Below are 19,546 nucleotides of genomic sequence, written 5' to 3' on the forward strand. Positions count from 1 at the left end.
ATCTGAATCTGATTAAGGATAAGGGCTGGAGGCACATGAAAACACCACTTCCTCCAAGTTCTCTCTAAGACACACGCCTCCTGATTTGGAAATACCCCCAGCCCTTCATTATCACTGGGTTTAAATCCTGGAACTCCCTACCTACAGCATTGTGAAAATATCTTTGCCAGAAGGATTTCAATGATTCAAGATCAGGGCTCACAATCACCTTCCAGAAGTAATTAGCGGTGGGGAATAAATTCTGGCTTTGCCTGCAATACCAAGATCCTGAAACTGAAAATATAAAACAACCTGCAAACAGATTCAGAGCAGTCAGACACTGGGTCCAATGTGCAAAAGTAACTTAAGAAATGATTCAAGTAACACACACACACAAAATACTGGATGAATGCAGCAGGCCAGGCAGCATCTATGGAAAATAATATAGTCAAAGTTTTGGGCCAAGACCTTTCATTAGGACTGGAGAAAAAGAGATGAGGAGTCAGAGTCAGGAGGTGGAGGGAGGGGAGGAAGAAACATAAGGTGATAGGTGAAATCTGAAGAAGGAGGGGTGAAGTAAAGAGTGGGAAGAGGTGGCCATGGACTGACATCTCGGAATGAGAATGGGAAGTGGAATTAAAATGGGTGGCCACTGGGCGATCCCACTTTTTCTGGTGGATGGAGCATAGGTGCTTGGCAAAGCAGTCTCCCAATCTACAATGGGTCTCACAGGAGGCCACACCAGGAGCACCAGACACAGTATATGACTGCAACAGACTCACCTAGAAGGACTATTTGGAGCCCTGAATAATACATAGGGTGGTACTGTAGAGGCAGGTGTAGCACATGTTCCACTTGCAAGGAGAAGTGTCAGGAGGACAATCAGTGGAGAGGGATGAATGGACAAGGGAGTCGTGTAGGGAGTGATCCCCGTGGAAAACAGAAAGTGAGGGGTAGGGTGAGAGGCAGATTTTCTTGTTTGTAAAAAATTATTCAGCTATCAAGTAATTAAGCAACATACAATCTCTGCAACTCTAATACTCAGAATAATACAGCAACATACAGCTATCTACCTGCTGGTCTCCAAGAGAGTTGGTGGGTCAGAATCTCCCAGTAGCAACAGTAGCACCTCTCTGTGGAACATGTAAGAAACAGACCATCAGTTAAGACCCCTTAACTTCAAATCAAAGGAGCATATAATTTTATGTAAATGAATTTAACATCAAAGGCAATGCTAGGCTCATTTTGCTACCTTGGCTTCTTGATTGCAAAAAGCAACTCAGATCCAAAGCAACAAAGAGGTAGCTTCAAAATAAACAAGATTCACGATTGTTTAATGCAATTTCCTGTCCACAAGTGTAAGGAAATTAACTAATTATTATTCCCTATCCGATGCAGCACAAAAAAAACCAAAAGATAAAGAACACAATAATACTAAAAAACCCACAAAACAAATACATAAGATAGCTTATATAGATTGATTATATGTCTACAAAGTGACACTAGGCTGTACATAAGGTGACTGATAAGAAATAATAAAGTAGTGGTAGAGTTATTGAGTGGAGGTGTTGATCTGTCTTACAGCTTGGGGAAAATAATTGTCTTTAAGTCTGGTCGTCCTGGCGTGGATGCTACATAGCCCCCCCACCCCCCACCCCAGATGGGAGTGGGACAAGCAGTTATGAGAAGGGTGTGTGGGATCTTTCATGATGTTACTGGCCCTTTCCCAGCATTTTTGATGGCAGGTAGGCTGGTGCCAGTAATGCACTGTGCAGGTCTGACAAACCAATGCAGAGCCTTCCCATCTTCCATAGTTCAGTTTCCATACCAAACAGTGATGCAGTTTGTTAGGACGCTCTCCACTGTGCATCTGTAAATAACACAAATATAGATGTGCAAAGTCCAGCTCTCTCAGCCCCCTCAGAAAGTAGACGTGTTGGTGAGCTGTCTTGACTGTGTAGGATGTGTTCTGGGACCATGAGAGGTTAAGTTTGCTGTTAACTCTCAGGAGTTTTAAACTGCTTGCAGCTTTCATTGCTATGTCCCCAAAGTAAAGAGGGATGCAAGTCCTCCTGAAGCCGATAACCATCTCCTTTGTCTTGTTGACAATGAGGAAGTAATTATTTGCCTGGCACCAGGCTTCAAGTCACCTCCTCTCTGTAGGCTACCTCATCATTGTTGGTGAAGAGCTACTATCGTGTCATCGGCAAATTTCAAAGTTCAAAGTAAAACTTATTATCAGAGTCCATACCTGTCACCACATACAACACTGAGATTCTTTTTTTTTAAGTACATCTATAGAACAGTAACTGTCAATAGGATCAATGGACATCAAACTGGGCAAATGCGGATATAAATAAAAAACGAGTATGAAGTAACAAGATAAAAACTCTTTAAAGTGAGATCACTGATTGTGGGAATGCCAGAAGTAGAATGAGTTTAGTTATCCTATTTTGTTCAAGAGCCTGATGGTTGAAGGGTAGTAACTGTTCTTAAACTTGGTGGTGCAAGTCCTGAAGCACTTATACGTTCTATCTGATGGTAGCAATGAGAAACAAGCACGGCTGGGTGGTGAGGATCTTTGACGATGGATGCTGCTTTTATACAGCAATGTTTCATGTAGGTATGCTCAGTGATGATGTGACTGATCGCGTGTTTGGCCATGCAGTCAAGTGTGAAGAAAGTGTACAGCAATGGGCTCAGTATACAGTCCTGGTGGGGGGTGGGGGGGGGACCCATGTTGAGGATCATGGGGAGAGAGGAGCTGTTCTGCATCCTGACTATCTGAGATCTGTTGGTTAGGAAGTCCAACACCCACTTGTGTATATAGACAGAGGAATAGGAGTTTTTTCACCTGGGTCTGTGGTAAAATAGTGTTGAATGCCAAATTAAAATCCAGAAACAACATTCTGACACAAGTTTTCTTGTTTCCTAGTTGTGTCAGGACCAGATTAATGACAGATGCTATGGCATCTGTTGTAGAGTGGTTTTGTCAATAAGCATATAGGTGAGTGTCCAATGAGGCAGGAACAAATGTTTTGATAAGTGCCATTATCAGCTGTCTAAAGTACTTCAGGACGATTGATATCAGTGCCAATGGTCAGAAGTCATTTAGTTCTGAATGTGTAGAGTCCTTTGGTACAGGGATTATAGTGGCTGATTTCAAGCAGCCTGAATGAGTGAAGTGTTGAAGATGTCTGTGAAGGTGTCAGCGAGCTCCCCGAGTACTCTGTCTGGGATGTTGTCTGGCCCAGCTGCTTTAAAGGGGTTTACTCTCTGCGGATTCCTTTTCACATCTACAGCTGTTACAGATGGAGGTTGTTTACCTGGGAGGGAGGTAGCTTTCGTGGCAGGCGCTGTCTTGCATGCCTCAAACATTTGCCAGTTAATCCGTTCAAAGTGGTCCTGAAGCATAGAGATTACAGTGATGGTCCTCTTGATTGGTTTCTTCATTTTCAGCACAGTCAGTATGCTGGGATTAACATTATGGAGATGTGGTCAGAGAGGCCAAGATGAGAGTGTGGGATGGCTTTGTAAGTACTATGTGTGTTTGTATATACATGGTCTAGTCTGATCCCCTAATGGCCATGGTAACATATTGGTGGAATTTGGGTAAAATGTCCTGCAGGTTAACATGCTTGAAATCTCCTGAAATTATGAAGGGACTGTCTAGTTGCTTGTTTTGTAAAATGTTGATGAGAATGTAAAGCACTCCCAGTGCATCTTTGGCATTCGAGCTCGGCGGGTATGTACGTAGACAGTGGTGATGAACACAACAGTAAACTTCCTGAGCAGATAATGTGGCCAGCATTTAAAAGTTTGTGCATCAACCTTTGTTAATGTACAGTACGCACAGATTTAATCTCCTTTGCATTTCTCTGAAAGGGAGTTCCTGCCTGTGCAGAACAGAGTCATCCCATCAAGTTGAAACGCCAAGTCAGGCATGTTTTGTCAACTACATGCAAAATGCAGTGCTTCTATGTATCATTTCTCAAACTGGAAGTGCAATATTATAGAATGCCAGCCTGACTAGGTTAATACGCCACAGTCCTGTAAGATTATGTAGATTCATTGAATTTAATATGGCACACGCTCAATTAGTCAGCACATTGAGTCTATTTCAGTGTGTCATACCACACACTGAAACAGTCACTATTAATACTTCTGTACTCTTCAAGATCAACCAATTAGATGCAATTGTCACTATACACTTGCCACCAGGAACTCCCAGATGCCACAAAAGAGAATAAATTAGGATTACAGATCCTTCTATTCCATCCCAACATTGTGTCACAACATTCACTCAGATGATGGGTAAGCACTGCAATTTCCCAAGCCCATGCTAAATTGCTTGTGCATCTTTTATTCTGCATAACATACCTACTAGTAAATGGATTTAGACAACTCAATCTCTTAACTCGTAGAATGGTACAAAACATCTTTCCTATCTGGGCAGGATCTGAAGCTTTGTCCCAAAAGTGGATAAGTTGAGATTTTTTAATTATTTACACGTTAAGTTGTTTTCACAAAGTATTTTTGTTTTAAATAATGCAACCATGAAGGAAATCCTTACAACACAACCAAATTTAATGACGTTTTTCAACTGGACAACAGTAGCAGAATTTATTGAACATAATGTAAAAGGCTTTTTTTTGGGGGGGATATCTGCAATACAACCCCATGCAGTTCATGTTACTTCTAAAATAAAGTGACTTGTATATGACTGCTGAAAAGTAAAGAACAATTTATTTGGTGTACAATCAATCATTCCATAAGGCTTCCATTTATCAGAAATACCTTACCTGATATACTTTGTATATAAGGAGACAGGAACACAGGAAGGGAATTGGATGCACTAAAATGATGGTTTATCCAGTTTCCCCAAAAGCCCATTATGACAGCAAGAATTAATAATATTAGTGACGTGTTGCAATAAAATGCAGCACTGTAAGCCTACCAGTACTTACACAAGATTATCATTGTTGGTGACTGACTGACAAGTTTCCTTGTAACAAACCATGTTGCCCAGGATACCAACACAGATCTCCTAATCTCAAAGAAAAGTCATATTATCAAATTTCACAGTACTACTGATAAAAATAAGTCTGACATGACCATCTAGTTGATAGCCATTCTTTCTACAGAATACATACAACTTTTCCACCATTTATCTCTGAAGAAAACAATCTGTATAAATGCAGTTATTCTCCCTAAAGACAATGGGGCAAGACATACTTACCTACCTTAGCTAGCTGTTCTCAAGAGGTCAACTATGTCCTTCTGCAAGTCAGCACATTTGTAACTTCAATAGCTGTGCATTACTTTGCAGAGGTAGGGAACACACTGAGCACACCACCAAGTTCAAAACTGATTCTGCATCATCCAGGGCTGAGGGGTCAGGGAGAAGTCCTATTTAGTCACAAACCCATTCAAAAGTTAAGTGATTTGGGACGTTTTATTTTCATTTTAACTTAAAGCAGTTTAATGTACTTTTAAAGTACTTAATTCTAATTATACGTATTTCAAATGTTTCAGAACATCTTTGATATCAGGCATATTTAGAGGCAATTGAAAAATTCTTCATCAGCATGAACTGTCAAAGGGCCTTCAGGGCTGCCCACAGCAAGGCCTCAGGTTTCATCACCACAGGCCTAGTAACTGCTCACAAACTACTTCAATACATAGGACAGCTTTAATAGCAAAGCCCAGAAAACACAGGGTGCTTCACTATATAAAAGACATGTGTTACCACAGGATAACACAGAGGACATACCTGAGACACACGTAACCAAATTTAGGCAATAGTACAAAATTCAGGCAACACCATCTACCTTCAGTATCACCAAAAACAGAATACCCATACAATATTTGCCCGTTATCATTCATTATTTTCCCAGTGAGATAAATGTGTGACTCATTTTAAACAGCTTTTTCTTCTGGGAGCCTACTCCATTGAAATGCTATGAGATTGATAGGCATTCAGTTTATATCCAGATCTTTTAATGAGTCACTTATGGGTATAATCCTATCAATGTTTGAAAGGACAAGATTGCTCCAGAGAGAAGATACTTTGACAGTAAGATAATTACAGTGGACATTATTCTGCCCATAACTATCTGCTTATTGAAAGAACTTGAAGAGGTGCTCATCATGCACCAGCCAAGATCGCCATCTGAAAGCTTCCGTAATAAGGGCAAACCAGACTTCTTTCTGATCCTGAATACCAATTTGTCACTTTGCATCAGCCAATTAGCTAATCATGGAACAGTGAAAAGGGAATTACATCTTATTATAAAGTAGAAACCTGTACCCTTAAATGACAATTATTACTAACATGACCGGAGCAAGTATCACTATAAAGTACATCGTGATGCTGTGAGTAATAGTATAATAGCTACCTTCATTACTGTATTTTAATTGCCAAGTCACCTACTCAGCCACAGCAAAACTGACAAAACTATAACAAACCCAATAATGTGAGTGTGCACAATTGCCTACAGAATTCAGTGTAAGGTTATAATAGAGCAAGATACAACACTGGAATTAACCATGAACATTCTATACAATTCACTTACCGTCAATCGAGGACACTTAGATTTACCAATGATCCCTAATAAAATGCCTGTTACATTGAACTCCTGAAGAAATAGAGCAACGTCCTGCAACACAACAACAAATTTTGCATTAGCAGGCTGTAGTGAAATACAGTGGATTCTGGTTAATCAGGGCAGCCATTATTTGGGACAACACTTAAAAATAAAATCCAATCAAAAAATAGTCAAGATTCATTTTGCTTCTTTGGGACACTATGGCATTTAAATGGGACAGAAGACTGCTGCAGAAGTTTCTAACTAGCATCAGTCGTGTGGCCATTAAAAGCCATACCATGCTGAAGCGAACAGTTTTTAATTAGCACCAGTTATGTGTGTTTGTGTTCAAAAAGCAGTGGTTTTTCTCACTAATAATTGGTGAGAGATAAGCAGTAGGACAATTTGGAACTACCTTGCTAATTGTGGTTTTAAGCATTCAGGCTTGGGAGATGCTGGAAATGGCCATGAGTGAAAATGAAACAATTTCACTACTTCAACAAGTTAAGGACTATCAAGAATTTGAAGGTATCAACAATCATCTTGAATGTTACAATGAAAATGAAGAATTGGAGAGTTCAATCATCAAAATGGGCCTATATTATGGACTACCTAACTGTCCGCAAGATATAGAAGAACAAATTTGTACAGAGTTCGTAGACTGTTGCAAGAAACTGAAGGTTGTTACGGTAGATGATTTAACTTTCCACATATTGACTGGGACTCCCATACTGTAAAAGGACAATATGGGATACAGTTGGTCCAATATGTTCAGAAAAGTTTCCTTAATCAGTATGTAGAAATCCCAACAAGAATGTGCTTAATACTTGATCTGCTATTAGGGAATGAGAAATGGCAGGTGACAGAAGTTTGTGTCAAGGAACACTTTGCATCATAATGTTTTTAGTTTCAAAGTAAATATGGAAAAGGATAAGTCTGATCTGTGGGTTGTGAATCAAAAGTGAAATGTTCAGAGTACACAGCTTGTATGTGCCTTTCAGAATAAATGGTTAAAATAACAGGTTTAGGGAACCTTGGTTTTCAAGAGATATTGAGGCCTTGGTTAAGAAATAAAAGGAGGTGCATAGCAAGTATTGGCAGGTAGGAGCAAATGAAGTATTTGAGGAGTACAGGAAAGGCAAGAGAACACTTAAGAAAGAAATCAGGAGGGCTAAAAGGCGGCATGAAGTTGCTCTAGCAGACAAGGTGAAAGGCTTCTATCATTACATTAAAGAGCAAAATTAGTCCTCTGGAAGATCAGAATGATAACCCATGCACAGAGTCAAAAAAGATGGGGGGAGATCTTAAATTAATTTTTTGCACCTGTATTTACTAGGGAAATGGACACAGAGTCTTTAGAAGTGAGGCACAGAAGCAGTGAGGTCATGGACCCTATACAGATTGCAGAGCTAGAGTTCGCTGTCTTGAGGCAAATTAGGGTGGTTAAATTCTGAGGGCCTGACAAAGTGACCCTGAGGGAGGCAAGTGCAGAAACTTAGGGGTCCTTGCAGAAATATTTAAAACATCCTTAGCAACAGGTATCAGTGTACTGGAGGATAGCTAATGTTGTTCTGCTGTTTAAGAAAGGCTCTAAGAATAAGTTAGGAAATTATAGGCCGGTGAGCCTGATGTCAATGGGGGAGGGGGGGGGGGAAGTTATTGAAAGGTGCTCTCAGGGAACGGATATACAAATATTTGGAAAGACAGGGACTGATTAGGGATCATCAGCATGTCTTTGTGCATGGTAGATCATATCTAACCAATCGTGTAGATTTTTTCAAGGAAATTACCAGGAAAGTGATGGAGCAAGGCAGTGGATGTCATCTACATGGACGTTAGTAAGGCATTTAACAAGTTCCTGCATGGGATGTTGGTCAGGAAGGTTCAGTCATCTTGCATTCAAGAAGAGGTAGTAAAATGAATTAGACATTGGTTTTGTGGGAGAAGTGGTAATAGGCAGTTGCCTCACTGACTGGAGGCCTGTAACTAGTGGAGTGCTGTGTGGAGTGGTGTTGTGTCCATTGTTGTTTGTCATCTATATCAATGATCTGGGTGATAATGTGGTTAATTGGATCAGCAAGCTTGTGAATGACACCAAGATTGGCAGTGTAGTGGACAACAGGGAAGACTGTCAGAGCTTGCAGCAGGATCTGCACCAAATGGAAATGTTGGCTGAAAAATGGCAGATGAAATTAAATGCAGACAAGTGCAAGGTGTTGCACTTTGATGGGACCAACCAGAGTAAGTCTTACACAGTGAAAGGTAGGGTAGTGTAGAGTGCAGCAGAACAAAGGGTTCAGGGAGGACACAGGTCCATAATTCACTGAAAGTGGCATTAAAAAATGCTTTTGGCACATTGGGCTTCACAATTCAAAGTATTGAGTACAGGAGAGGGGATGTTATATTAAAGTTGTATACGACATTGGTGAGTATTGTGTGTACTTTTGGTCATCTATCCACAGGAAAGATGTAAATAAGGTTGAAAAAGTACAGATAAAATTTACAAGGATGTTGTGGGTCTGGAGGACTGTGTTATAAGGAAAGATTGAGTAGGTTAGGACTTCATTCCTTGGAACATAGAAGACTGAGAAGAAATTTGACAGAGGTATACAAAATTATGAAGGGTATAGATAGAGTAAATACAAATAGGCTTTTTCCACTGATGCTGAGTGGGACTACAACTAGAAGTCATAGGTTAAAGGTAAAAGCAGAAAAGTTTAAGGGGAACATGAGGGGAAACCTCTTCACTCCAAGGGTTATGAGAGCATGGAACAAGCTGCCAACATAGGTGGTGCAGGTGAGCTCAATTTCAATGTTTAAGAGGAGCTTGGATAGGTACATAGATAGTGGGGGTATGGATGGCTATGGTCCAGGTGTAGGTTGATGGGACTAAGTGGTTTAAATGGTTCAGAATGGATTAGATAGGCCAAAGCGCCTGTTTCTGTGCTGTACTTTACTATAACCCTATGACTCTAAAAACATTGTCTAAAGGCAGTCCACTAGGTGTCTGCATTGATTTTGTTCATTTACAGTTAATCAAAAGAACATGGCAGCATACACTGGACGAATTTCTCTGTCAATTAGGAACTACAGTTTTTATAGTACTGTTGTAATAACGTTAATGCTCTAATCTGTTCTTTATTTCATTTAAATACACAATTAGTTACTCAGTTAAACAGTAGCTTGTCATTTTTATATGCTTTTGACTATTTGCATGAAGCTTCAGCTAATTTGAACAGCCACTTAACTGGGCCAAAATGTGCTAGTCCCGATAAGTCTCAATTAACCAGAATCCACTATATATCTATGTCAGTAGTCTTCGAGTGTCCAGCATTGAAATGTAGATGACCACACACTCAAAAATCAGTAAGCAATTGCACAATGTGAAACAGTGTGGCAGCTACTTTTGATGCTTTTCTGTTCTAATTAGCCAGACTAATATAACAAGGGCCAAAATCAGAATCGGGTTTATTATCAGACAGGTGTTGTGAAATATATTAACTTAGCAGCAGCAGTTCAATGCAATACATGATATAGAAGAATAAGTAAATCAATTACAGTATATGTATTTTAAATAGATTAAAAATCATACAAAAACAGATACAATATATATTTAAAAAGTGAAGTAGTGTTCATGGGTTCAATGTCTTTTTAGGAATTGGATGGCAGAGAGAAAGAAGCTGTTCCTGAATCACTGAGTGTGTGCCTTCAGGCTTCTGTATCTCCTCCCTGGCAGTAACAATGAGAAAAGGGAATGCCCTGGGTGCTGGGGGTCCTTACTAATGGATGCTGCCTTTCTGAAACACCGTTCCTTGAAGATGTTATGAGTACTTTGTAGGCTTGTACCCAAGATGGAGCAGACAAGATTTACAACCCTCTGCAGCTCCTTTCGGTCCTGTGCAGTGCTCCCCCCACCCCCCCATACCAGACAGTGATGTAGCCTGTAGAATGCTCTCTACGGTACACCTATCGAAGTTTTTGAGTGTTTTTGTTGACATACCAAATGTCTTCAAACTCATAATGAAGTATAGTCACTGTCTTGCCTTCTTTATAGTTGCATTGATAAGTTGAGACCAGGTTAAGTCTTCAGAGATCTTGACACCCAGGAACTTGAAACTGTTCACTCCCTCCAATCCTGATCCCTCTGAGGATTGGTATGTGTTCCTTCATCTTACCCTTCCTGAAGTCCACAATCAGCTCTTTCAGCTTACTGACTGTGAGTGCAAGGTTGATGCTGCGACACCATTCTACTAGTTGGTGTATCTCACTCCTATATGCCCTCTCATCAACATCTGAGATTCCACCAACAATGGTTGTATCATCAGCAGCTATAGATGGTATTTGAGCTATGCCTAGCCACACAGTCATGTGTATATAGAAAGAGTAGAGCAGTGGGCTAAGCACACACGCAAGCTGCACCAGCGTTGAACATCAGCAAGGAGGAGGTGTTATTACCAATCTGCACAGATTGTGGTCTTCCAGTTAGGAAGTCGAGGATCCAACTGCAGAGGGAGGTACAGAGTCCCAGGTTCTGTGACTTATCCATCAGGATTGTGGAAACGCTGGTGTTAAATACTGAGCTGCAGTCAATGAACAGCGTCCTGACAGAGGTGTTTGTATTGTCCAGAAGATCTTATGCCATGTGAAGAGCCATTGAGATTGCATCTGCCTTTGATCTAGTGTGGCAACAGGCAAATTGCAGTGGGTCCAGCTCCTTGCTGAGGCAGATTTTGCTGCAAATTTTGCTAGCATTAATTACACTTCATAAAAAGTCAGAGGCACTGAAGAATGCAATTGGAAAACTCAACTTAGCGGCCATTAAACTTTGCTTGAATGAAAAGTGTGCTTCAATAGCAGAATAAACTTTCCACATTACTGCTGCTTTCAGAGTAAAACTTGACATCTCATTGTGCTACATTACTGAGAGAAAAAAATAATAAATTCTTGAGATCCCATTTCCACAGGGAATCTAAATGACATAAAGATAAAAAATCAGGTGCAAATCAGGTGTTTTAACTATGTAGTGTTATTATTCACCTCTGAAGCAAGATACAAAAGGAGGTTCTGGTTCTCTCAGTGATGTGATGTGGAGCATAAAAGGAAAATGTAAAGATGGAGCAATCTGCAGCAAAACATTTGTGATTCTAAGAGGAGAACCACGCACAGTTGATGGTCTGGTTGCATTTTAGATGAACAATGCCTCCAACACTAACCATCAACAAACAGATGTTAATCAACATTGCCTTCAAGCTCCACATTGTTCTTTAGTTACCTCATCCATAGACATGTCCCAAACTTTACAGATCTCATTCTCCAGATCCTCATCCAGCTGTGTGTCTGCTTTCAAAAGTTCTGCCTTTTCATCCTCTGCAGAGACAAACTAAGAAAGTAAAATGGGATAATTAATTTATGCGGCATTTGACATTTGGCTTTATATATACATTTCTTTTACAAGTTACTCTGTTGAAATAGTTTAAAAAAAACATTAAATGTACAAACCCCATTTCCAGAAAAGTTGGGATATTTTCCAAAATGCAATAAAAACAAAAATCTGTGATATGTTAATTCACATGAACCTTTATTTAACTGACAAAAGTACAAAGAAAAGATTTTCAATAGTTTTACTGACCAACTTAATTGTATTTTGTAAATATAAACAAATTTAGAATTTGATGGCTGCAACAGACTCAACAAAAGTTGGGACAGAGTTAAAATAAGATTGAAAAGTGCACAGAATATTCAAGTAACACTGGTTTGGAAGACTCCACATTAAGCAGGCTACCGGTAATTGGTAGCAGGTGAGGTATCATGACTGGGTATAAAAGTAGTGTCCATCAAAGGCTCAGTCTTTGCAAGCAAGGATGGATCTGGCTCACCTCTTTGTGCCAAAATTCATGAGAGAATTGTTAGTCAGTTCAAAAGGAACCTTTCCCAATGCAAGATTGCAGAGAATTTAGGTCTTTCAACATCTACAGTACATAATATTGTGACAAGATTCAGAGAATCCAGAGACATCTCAGTGCGTAAAGGGCAAGGTTGGAAACCACTGTTGAATGAGCGTGATCTTCGAGCCCTCAGGTGGCACTGCCTACGAAACCATCATGCTATTGTGACAATTATAGCCACCTGGGCTCAGGAGTACTTCGGAAAACCATTGTCACTTAACACAGTCCGTCGCTGCGTCCAGAACTGCAATTTGAAACGGTATTACGCAAGGAGGAAGCCATACATCAACTCTGCAGAAATGCCAGTGAGTTCTCTGGGCCCAACCTCATCTCAGATGGACCGAAAGACTGTGGAACCGTGTGCTGTGGTCAGATGAGTCCATATTTCAGCTAGTTTTCGGAAAAAACGGCCGTCGAATTCTCCGTGCCAAAGATGAAAATGACCATCCTGATTGTTATCAGAGAAAGGTGCAAAAGCCAGCATCTGTGATGGTAGGGAGGTGCATCAGTGCCCACGGCATGGGTGAGTTGCATGTATGTGAAGGTACCATTGACTCTGAGGTGTATATTAGGATTTTAGACAGATGCTGCCATCAAGGCGACGTCTCTTCCCAGGATGTCCATGCTTATTTCAGCAGGACAATGCCAGACCACATTCTGCACGAACTACAACAGCGTGGCTTTGTAGACACAGAGTGCGTGTGCTTGACTGGCCTGCTGCCAGTCCAGATCTATCTCCTATTGAAAATGTATGGCGCATCATGAAGAGGAGAATCAGACAACGGAGACCACAAACTGTTGAGCAGCTAAAGTCTTATATCAAGCAAGAATGGACAAAATTTCCAATTGCAAATCTACTACAATTAGTATCCTCAGTTCCAGAACAATTAAAAAGTGTTATTAAAAGGAAAGGTGATGCAACACAATGGTAAACATGCCTCTGTCCCAACTTTTGTTGAGTGTGTTGAAGCCATCAAATTCTAAATTTGTGTATATTTACAAAATACAATTAAGTTGGTCAGTGAAACTATCGAAAATCTTTTCTTTGCACTTTTGTCAGTTAAATAAAGGTTCACGTGAATTAACATTTCACAGATTTTTGTTTTTATTGCACTTTGGAAAATATCCCAACTTTTCTGGAAATGGGGTTTGTATTTAAATTGTGTATATGGGGATCAAAACAAGAACTCTCCTGCAAAACAAATTTTAAAAAGTTAAGGCAAAGAGTACAACTGTTTGTGTGTGTGTGTGTGTGTGTGTGTGTGTGTGTGTGTGTGTGTGTGTGTGTGTGTGTGTGTGTGTGTGTGTGTGTGTGTGTGTGTGTGTGTGTGTGTGTGTGTGTATAAATACATACACACACAGAGCATAGTTCTGTAATATTGGGCTGTTTTAATCTGCAAATTCATCTTGAGACAATAGAAATAACATTCATTTTTTAAATATAGAGCTGGATTCTAATTAAAGTATTAACATTTCCATCTTCTGGAATGGCTACTTGAAAGCAAAGTTCAAAGTAAATTTATTATCAAACTACTTACATGTCACCATATACAACCCTGAGATTTGTTTTCTTGCGGACATTTACAGAAACAAAAAAGCAATAGAATCAATGAAAAACTGTACATGAACAAAGACTAACAGCCAATGTGTGAAAAACGACAAACTATGCAAATAGAGAAAAAACAAATAATAAATAAATTAACTGTTATGTACTCCGTAACTGGGTCACTTACCAGCAAAGATAGAGAGGTGCGTTGAAGTCTGATGGTACTATTTTTAACAGTATTTATTGATTAAAAATACACAAAATAATATCAATGCAAACATACAGATAGTATACGTCGTCAATACTAAATCTAAAAGCGCTGGTATAATAATAATCAATAAGAAATAGCTCTATCGTTGTCTAGGGGATAATGTATTGTCCGATGGAAATATAAAAGTCACTTTTAGTTCGTTCAAGCTGCAGCGTTTTGGTTTGAGAGAAAGACGGGTTAAAACTTGCCCAGTCCTTTTATGATATCAATCTTTCGAGAGTTGTTGGGAGTTGGTTTCCCCGTTGTTAGCTAAAAACCGTTCTTCTGTGGTAAAGGCACACTGATTCCGGGGCAAATGGAACCGGACGCACATGGCCTCCCCACTGGCTTTCGCTATTATGGGATCGCTAGCGTTTCTTCTGGTGCGGCTGAGGGGCTGTTCCCACAGACCCTCTTTTATCCTGACTCACAGGGTCGCAGATGTCAATCAGGTAGGGATGATGCAATCCCTCCACCAACCAGCCCACTTTGCCTGAGGGCTTCCACGAAGCACAGTATTTTAATACGCAATTCCGTCTCCAAGAGACAATGGCCGTTTCCCGTAGCTTTATATCACCGGAGGGGTCAAGACATTGCAAACATCTCTCTCTCATTTCCTGGGTCTCCTGAACTGACTCAATAGTGATCTTGTGATTCTCACAAAGGAGGGGGCTACCCCGCACCCTTCGGCCCCTCAGAGCTGTGGTACATTCATAACATAACAATACTGAGAACATGAGCTGTAGAGTCTTTGAAAGCAAGTCCATGAGTGGTGAAATCAGTTCATTTGAACTGAACTATGGCTTCTCTCCCACAGAGGGCCAAGTCACTAAATACGTTTAAGGAAGAGGTAAAAATATTCTTAAACACTGATGGCTCGGGGGAGAGAGAGCACAGGAATATGGTACTGAACTAGAGAATATGCACTGACCATGCTAAATGGCCTATTCCTGCCACAAACAAGAGAAAATCTGCAGACGCTGGAAATCCAAGTAACACACGGAAAATGCTGGAGGAACTCAGCAGGCCAGACATCTATGGAAAAGAGAATAGACGACTTTTTGGGCCGAGACCCTTCAGCGGGACTGGAGAAAACAAGATGAGTCAGAGTTAGAGGCCTATTCCTGTTACTACTTTCTAGGTTTCTGTTTATATCAAAATAGAAGCAAAATTATGTAAAACTGCATTCTCTGCACTTGCTCACCAAGATCAGGCAGAAGCTACTGAGAATTAAACCAATTCAATTTAACCAGAGGGGATGTGCAAAGGGGAGATTAGGTGAACAGTCAATGAGAAAATAAAGCTAAGCTGATTTTCTTCCCCTTACCTGGGGCAACTCAGTAATCAGCACACACACTGCCCCTCAAACGTTATCCTTACTGACATCTATTATCTCAATACAAAGAAGAGATCAAACCTTCGTGGGTCAGTTCCTTTTTAGTACAAACTCATATGCCAATCAAGAGAACAGTTTACTTAGCTTCACTCAATAAAAATGGCAAATCAGCCTCAGTGAACATTTGATCATCACGGGAAACTGCAGTCAAGCTTGGAAAATGATTTGTTTAACGAATTTCGGCTGACAACACCAAATGGCAGATTTGGCATTATCTCCCTGTTAGAACAAGTAGAGTGATTAGGTTCCTTCCTTGCATGTTCCCTTTGACCTTTCTTTTTTATCCCCCATGCAGATGTACAATTATTTTTAAAAAGAGATGCTACAAATTTGATCTAAGTATATATAAAGTGATAATGAATATATACAGGGAATGAAAGACACTTTTTTTTTTGAGTGTGGAATAATCTAACACCTCTTCCTTTCAGGATAGTAAGCAAGTCAATCAGGGCTTTAAAAAGGGGAAATGAATTGCCACAAAGGAAAACTAATTTGTAGTGCACAAGGTAAAGAAAACAGGAAATGAAGTGGGTTGACACAGACACACTGGGCCAAATATTAACTTTTGTGCTGTGTCATTTATCATTTATGACTCTTTTCCTAGCACTTCAGATCAGAATTCAGATCTTGCTCAATAACGATGCTCGACAGCTGTGGCAGGGCTTCAATGCTATCACCTCTTACAAATGAAATTACGCAACATAGGTGACAACAGGGCTTCACTTCCTGATGAGCTCAATCCCTTCTATGCTCGCTTTGACCATCGAAACATGGAGGAACCATTACAAATTCCCACAGCCCCCAAGGATCCTGTGATTTCAGTCTCTGAAGCTAACCTGCAAGCATTCTTCAAGAGGGTAAACTCACAGAAAGTATCCGGCCCAGATGAGATACCTGGCCAAGTACTAAAGGTCTATGCTGATCAACTGGCCTGAGCGTTCACTGAGATCTTTAACCTCTCACTTCCGCAGTCTGAGGTACCCACCTGCTTCAAGCATACCAGCACCCAAGAAGAACGTGGTGAACTTCCTCAATGATTACTGTCCAGTAGCACAATGATAAAGTGTTCTGAGAGGTTGATGATGAAACATATCAGCTCTTGCCGAGAAGCAACTTGGATCTGCTCCAATTTCCCTATCAAAGCAACAAGTCCACAGCAAATGCAATTTCATTGACTCTTCACTCCACCCTGGAACAGCTCCCAGTGCATATACATCAAGATGCTCTTTGTCAACTACAGCTCAGCATTCAAAACCATCATCCCCGCATAACCAAACAATAAGCTTCAAGACCTTGGCCTCATACCTCTTTCTGCAATTGGGTCCTTGATTTCCTCACTTGCAGACCCCAGTCATTTGGCAATAACATCTCCTCCACAATTTCCATCAGCACAGATCTAGGCTGTGTGCTTAGCTACTCTACTCATTTTACACATGTCAAGTCAAGTCAACTTTTATTGTCATTTCGACCATAACTGCTGGTACAGTGCATAGTAAAAATGAGACAATGTTTTTCAGGAGCATGGTGTTACATGACACAGTACAAAAAACTAGACCGAACTATGTAATTAAAAAAAACAGAGAAAGCTACACTAGACTACAGACCTACACTGGGAATGCATTAAGTGCACAAAAACAGTGCAGGCATTACAATAAATAATAAACAGGACAGTAGGGCAAGGTGTCAGTCCAGGCTTCGGGTATTGAGGAGTCTGATAGCTTGGGGGAAGAACCTGTTACATAGTCTGGTCGTCAGAGCCCGAATGCTTTGGAGCCTTTTCCCAGATGGCAGGAGGGAGAAGAGGTTGTATGAGGGGTGCATGGGGTCCTTCATAATGCTGTTTCCTTTGCAGATGCAGCGTGCCTAGTGTAAATGTCTGTGATGGCAGGAAGAGAGACCTCAATGATCTTCTCAGCTGACCTCACTATCCGCTGCAGGGTCTTGCAATCCGAGATGGTGCAATTTCCAAACCAGGCAGTGATGCAGTTGCTCAGGATGCTCTCAATACAACCCCTGTAGAATGTGATGAGGATGGGGGTTGGGAGATGGACTTTCCTCAGCCTTCGCAAAAAGTAGAGAAGCTGCTGGGCTTTCTTTGCTATGGAGCTGGTGTTGAGGGACCAGGTGAGATTCTCCGTCAGGTGAACACCGAGAAATTTGGTGCTGTTTATGATCTCTACCGAGGAGCCGTCGACATTCAGCAGGGAGTGGTCACTCTGTGCCCTCCTGAAGTCAACAACCATCTCTTTTGTTTTGTTCACATTAAGAGGCAGGTTGTTGGCTTTGCACCTGTCCATTAGCTGCTGCACCTCCTCTCTGTAAGCTGACTTGTCGTTCTTGCTGATGAGACCCACCACGGTCGTGTCATCGGCGAACTTGATGATGTGGTTCAAACTGTGTGTTGCAGCACAGTCGTGGTCAGCAGAGTGAACGGCAGTGGACTGAGCACGCAACCCCGGGGAGCCCCCCGTGCTCAGTGTGATGGTGTTGGAGATGCTGCTCCCGATCCGGGCTGCCTGAGGTCTCCCAGTCAGGAAGTCTAGGATCCAGTTGCAGAGAGAGGTGTTCAGACCCAGTAGGCTCAGCTTTCCAATCAGTTTCTGAGGGATGATCATGTTGAATGCTAAACTAAAGTCTATGAACAGCATCTGAATGTATGTGTCTTTTTTGTCCAGGTGGGTTAGGGCCAGGTGGAGGGTGGTGGCAATGGTGTCATCTGTTGAGCAGTTGGGACGGTAAGCAAACTGCAGGGGGTCCAGTGAGGGGGGCAGCAGGGTCTTGATATGCCTCATGACGAGCCTCTCGAAACACTTCATGATGATGGATGTAAGTGCAACAGGAGGGTCGTCATTTAGGCAGGACACTGAAGACTTCTTTGGCACAGGGACGATGGTGGCGGCCTTGAAGCATGTTGGAATGGTGGCGCAGCTCAGGGAGATGGTGAAAATGTCCGTGAGAACATCTGCTAGCTGGTTTGCACATCCTCTGAGCACCCTACCAGGAATGTTGTCTGGTCCAGCTGCCTTCCATGGGTTGACCCTGCACAGGGTTGTTTTCACGACGGCCATGGAGAGACACAGCACCTGGTCATTTGTTGGAGGGGTGGACTTCCTCGCCGCCTCGTCATTTTCTGCCTCAAACCAGGCATAGAAGTTATTTAGCGCATTCGGGAGAGAGGCATCACCTGCACAGTCAAGGTGATATGATTGTATGGCTAAGGACAACTCCAATGTATTACTTATGTTTGCTGACAACACCATTGTGGAGGGCTGAATCAAAGGTGGTGATGAACTGGAATACAGGAGAAAGACTGAAAACCTGGCTGAGTGGTGCCACAACAAAAACCTCCCACTCAATGTCAGCAAGACCAAGGAGCTGGTTATTGACTTCAGGAGAAGAAAATTGGAGATCAATGAGTCAGTCCTCTTTGGGGGATCAGAAGCGGAGAGGGTCAGCAACTTTAAATTCTTCATGTAATCGTTTCAGTGGACCTGTCCTGGGCCCAGCGCACAGGTACAATTACGAAGAAAGCAAGGCAGCGCCTCTACCTCCTTTGAAAGGTTGTGAAGGTTCAGCTTGACAACTAAAACTTGAATAAACTTCTATAGATGTGTGGTGGAGAGTATACTGACTGGCCGTATCACAGACTGATATGAACACCAATGCCCTTGAACAGAAAATCCTACAAAAAGTAGTAATGTAGATTTAGTCCAGTCTATCATGGGTATAGCCCTCTCCGTCATTGGGCGCATCTACTCACAGCGTTGTCACAGGAAAGCAGCATCCATCATCAGGGACCCCCACCACCCAGGACTTGCTCTCTTCTCTCTGCTGCGATCAGGA

The 19,546-nt window shown here is 41.4% G+C and overlaps 1 protein-coding gene across 3 annotated transcripts in view; it reads right to left on the reverse strand.

The window, feature by feature from the left end:
* Positions 1 to 19,546, reverse strand: part of saal1 (serum amyloid A-like 1) — a 40,873-nt gene that overhangs the window by 19,209 nt on the left and 2,118 nt on the right. For all 3 annotated transcript variants that reach the window (XR_009513296.1, XM_059975582.1, XM_059975584.1), the window contains exons 3-6: positions 11,839 to 11,946; positions 6,555 to 6,638; positions 4,947 to 5,026; positions 1,053 to 1,112 (exon numbers count right to left, since the gene is read on the reverse strand). Coding sequence is in view for 2 of the 3 variants with exons in the window: in XM_059975582.1 (XP_059831565.1) it covers positions 1,053 to 1,112; positions 4,947 to 5,026; positions 6,555 to 6,638; positions 11,839 to 11,946 (332 nt within the window). In the remaining variant the exon portion in view is untranslated. The remainder of the gene's footprint in view (positions 1 to 1,052; positions 1,113 to 4,946; positions 5,027 to 6,554; positions 6,639 to 11,838; positions 11,947 to 19,546) is intronic.

This window comes from Hypanus sabinus, chromosome 7 (genome assembly GCF_030144855.1).
Source record: "Hypanus sabinus isolate sHypSab1 chromosome 7, sHypSab1.hap1, whole genome shotgun sequence".
Classification (NCBI taxonomy): Eukaryota; Metazoa; Chordata; class Chondrichthyes; order Myliobatiformes; family Dasyatidae; genus Hypanus; species Hypanus sabinus.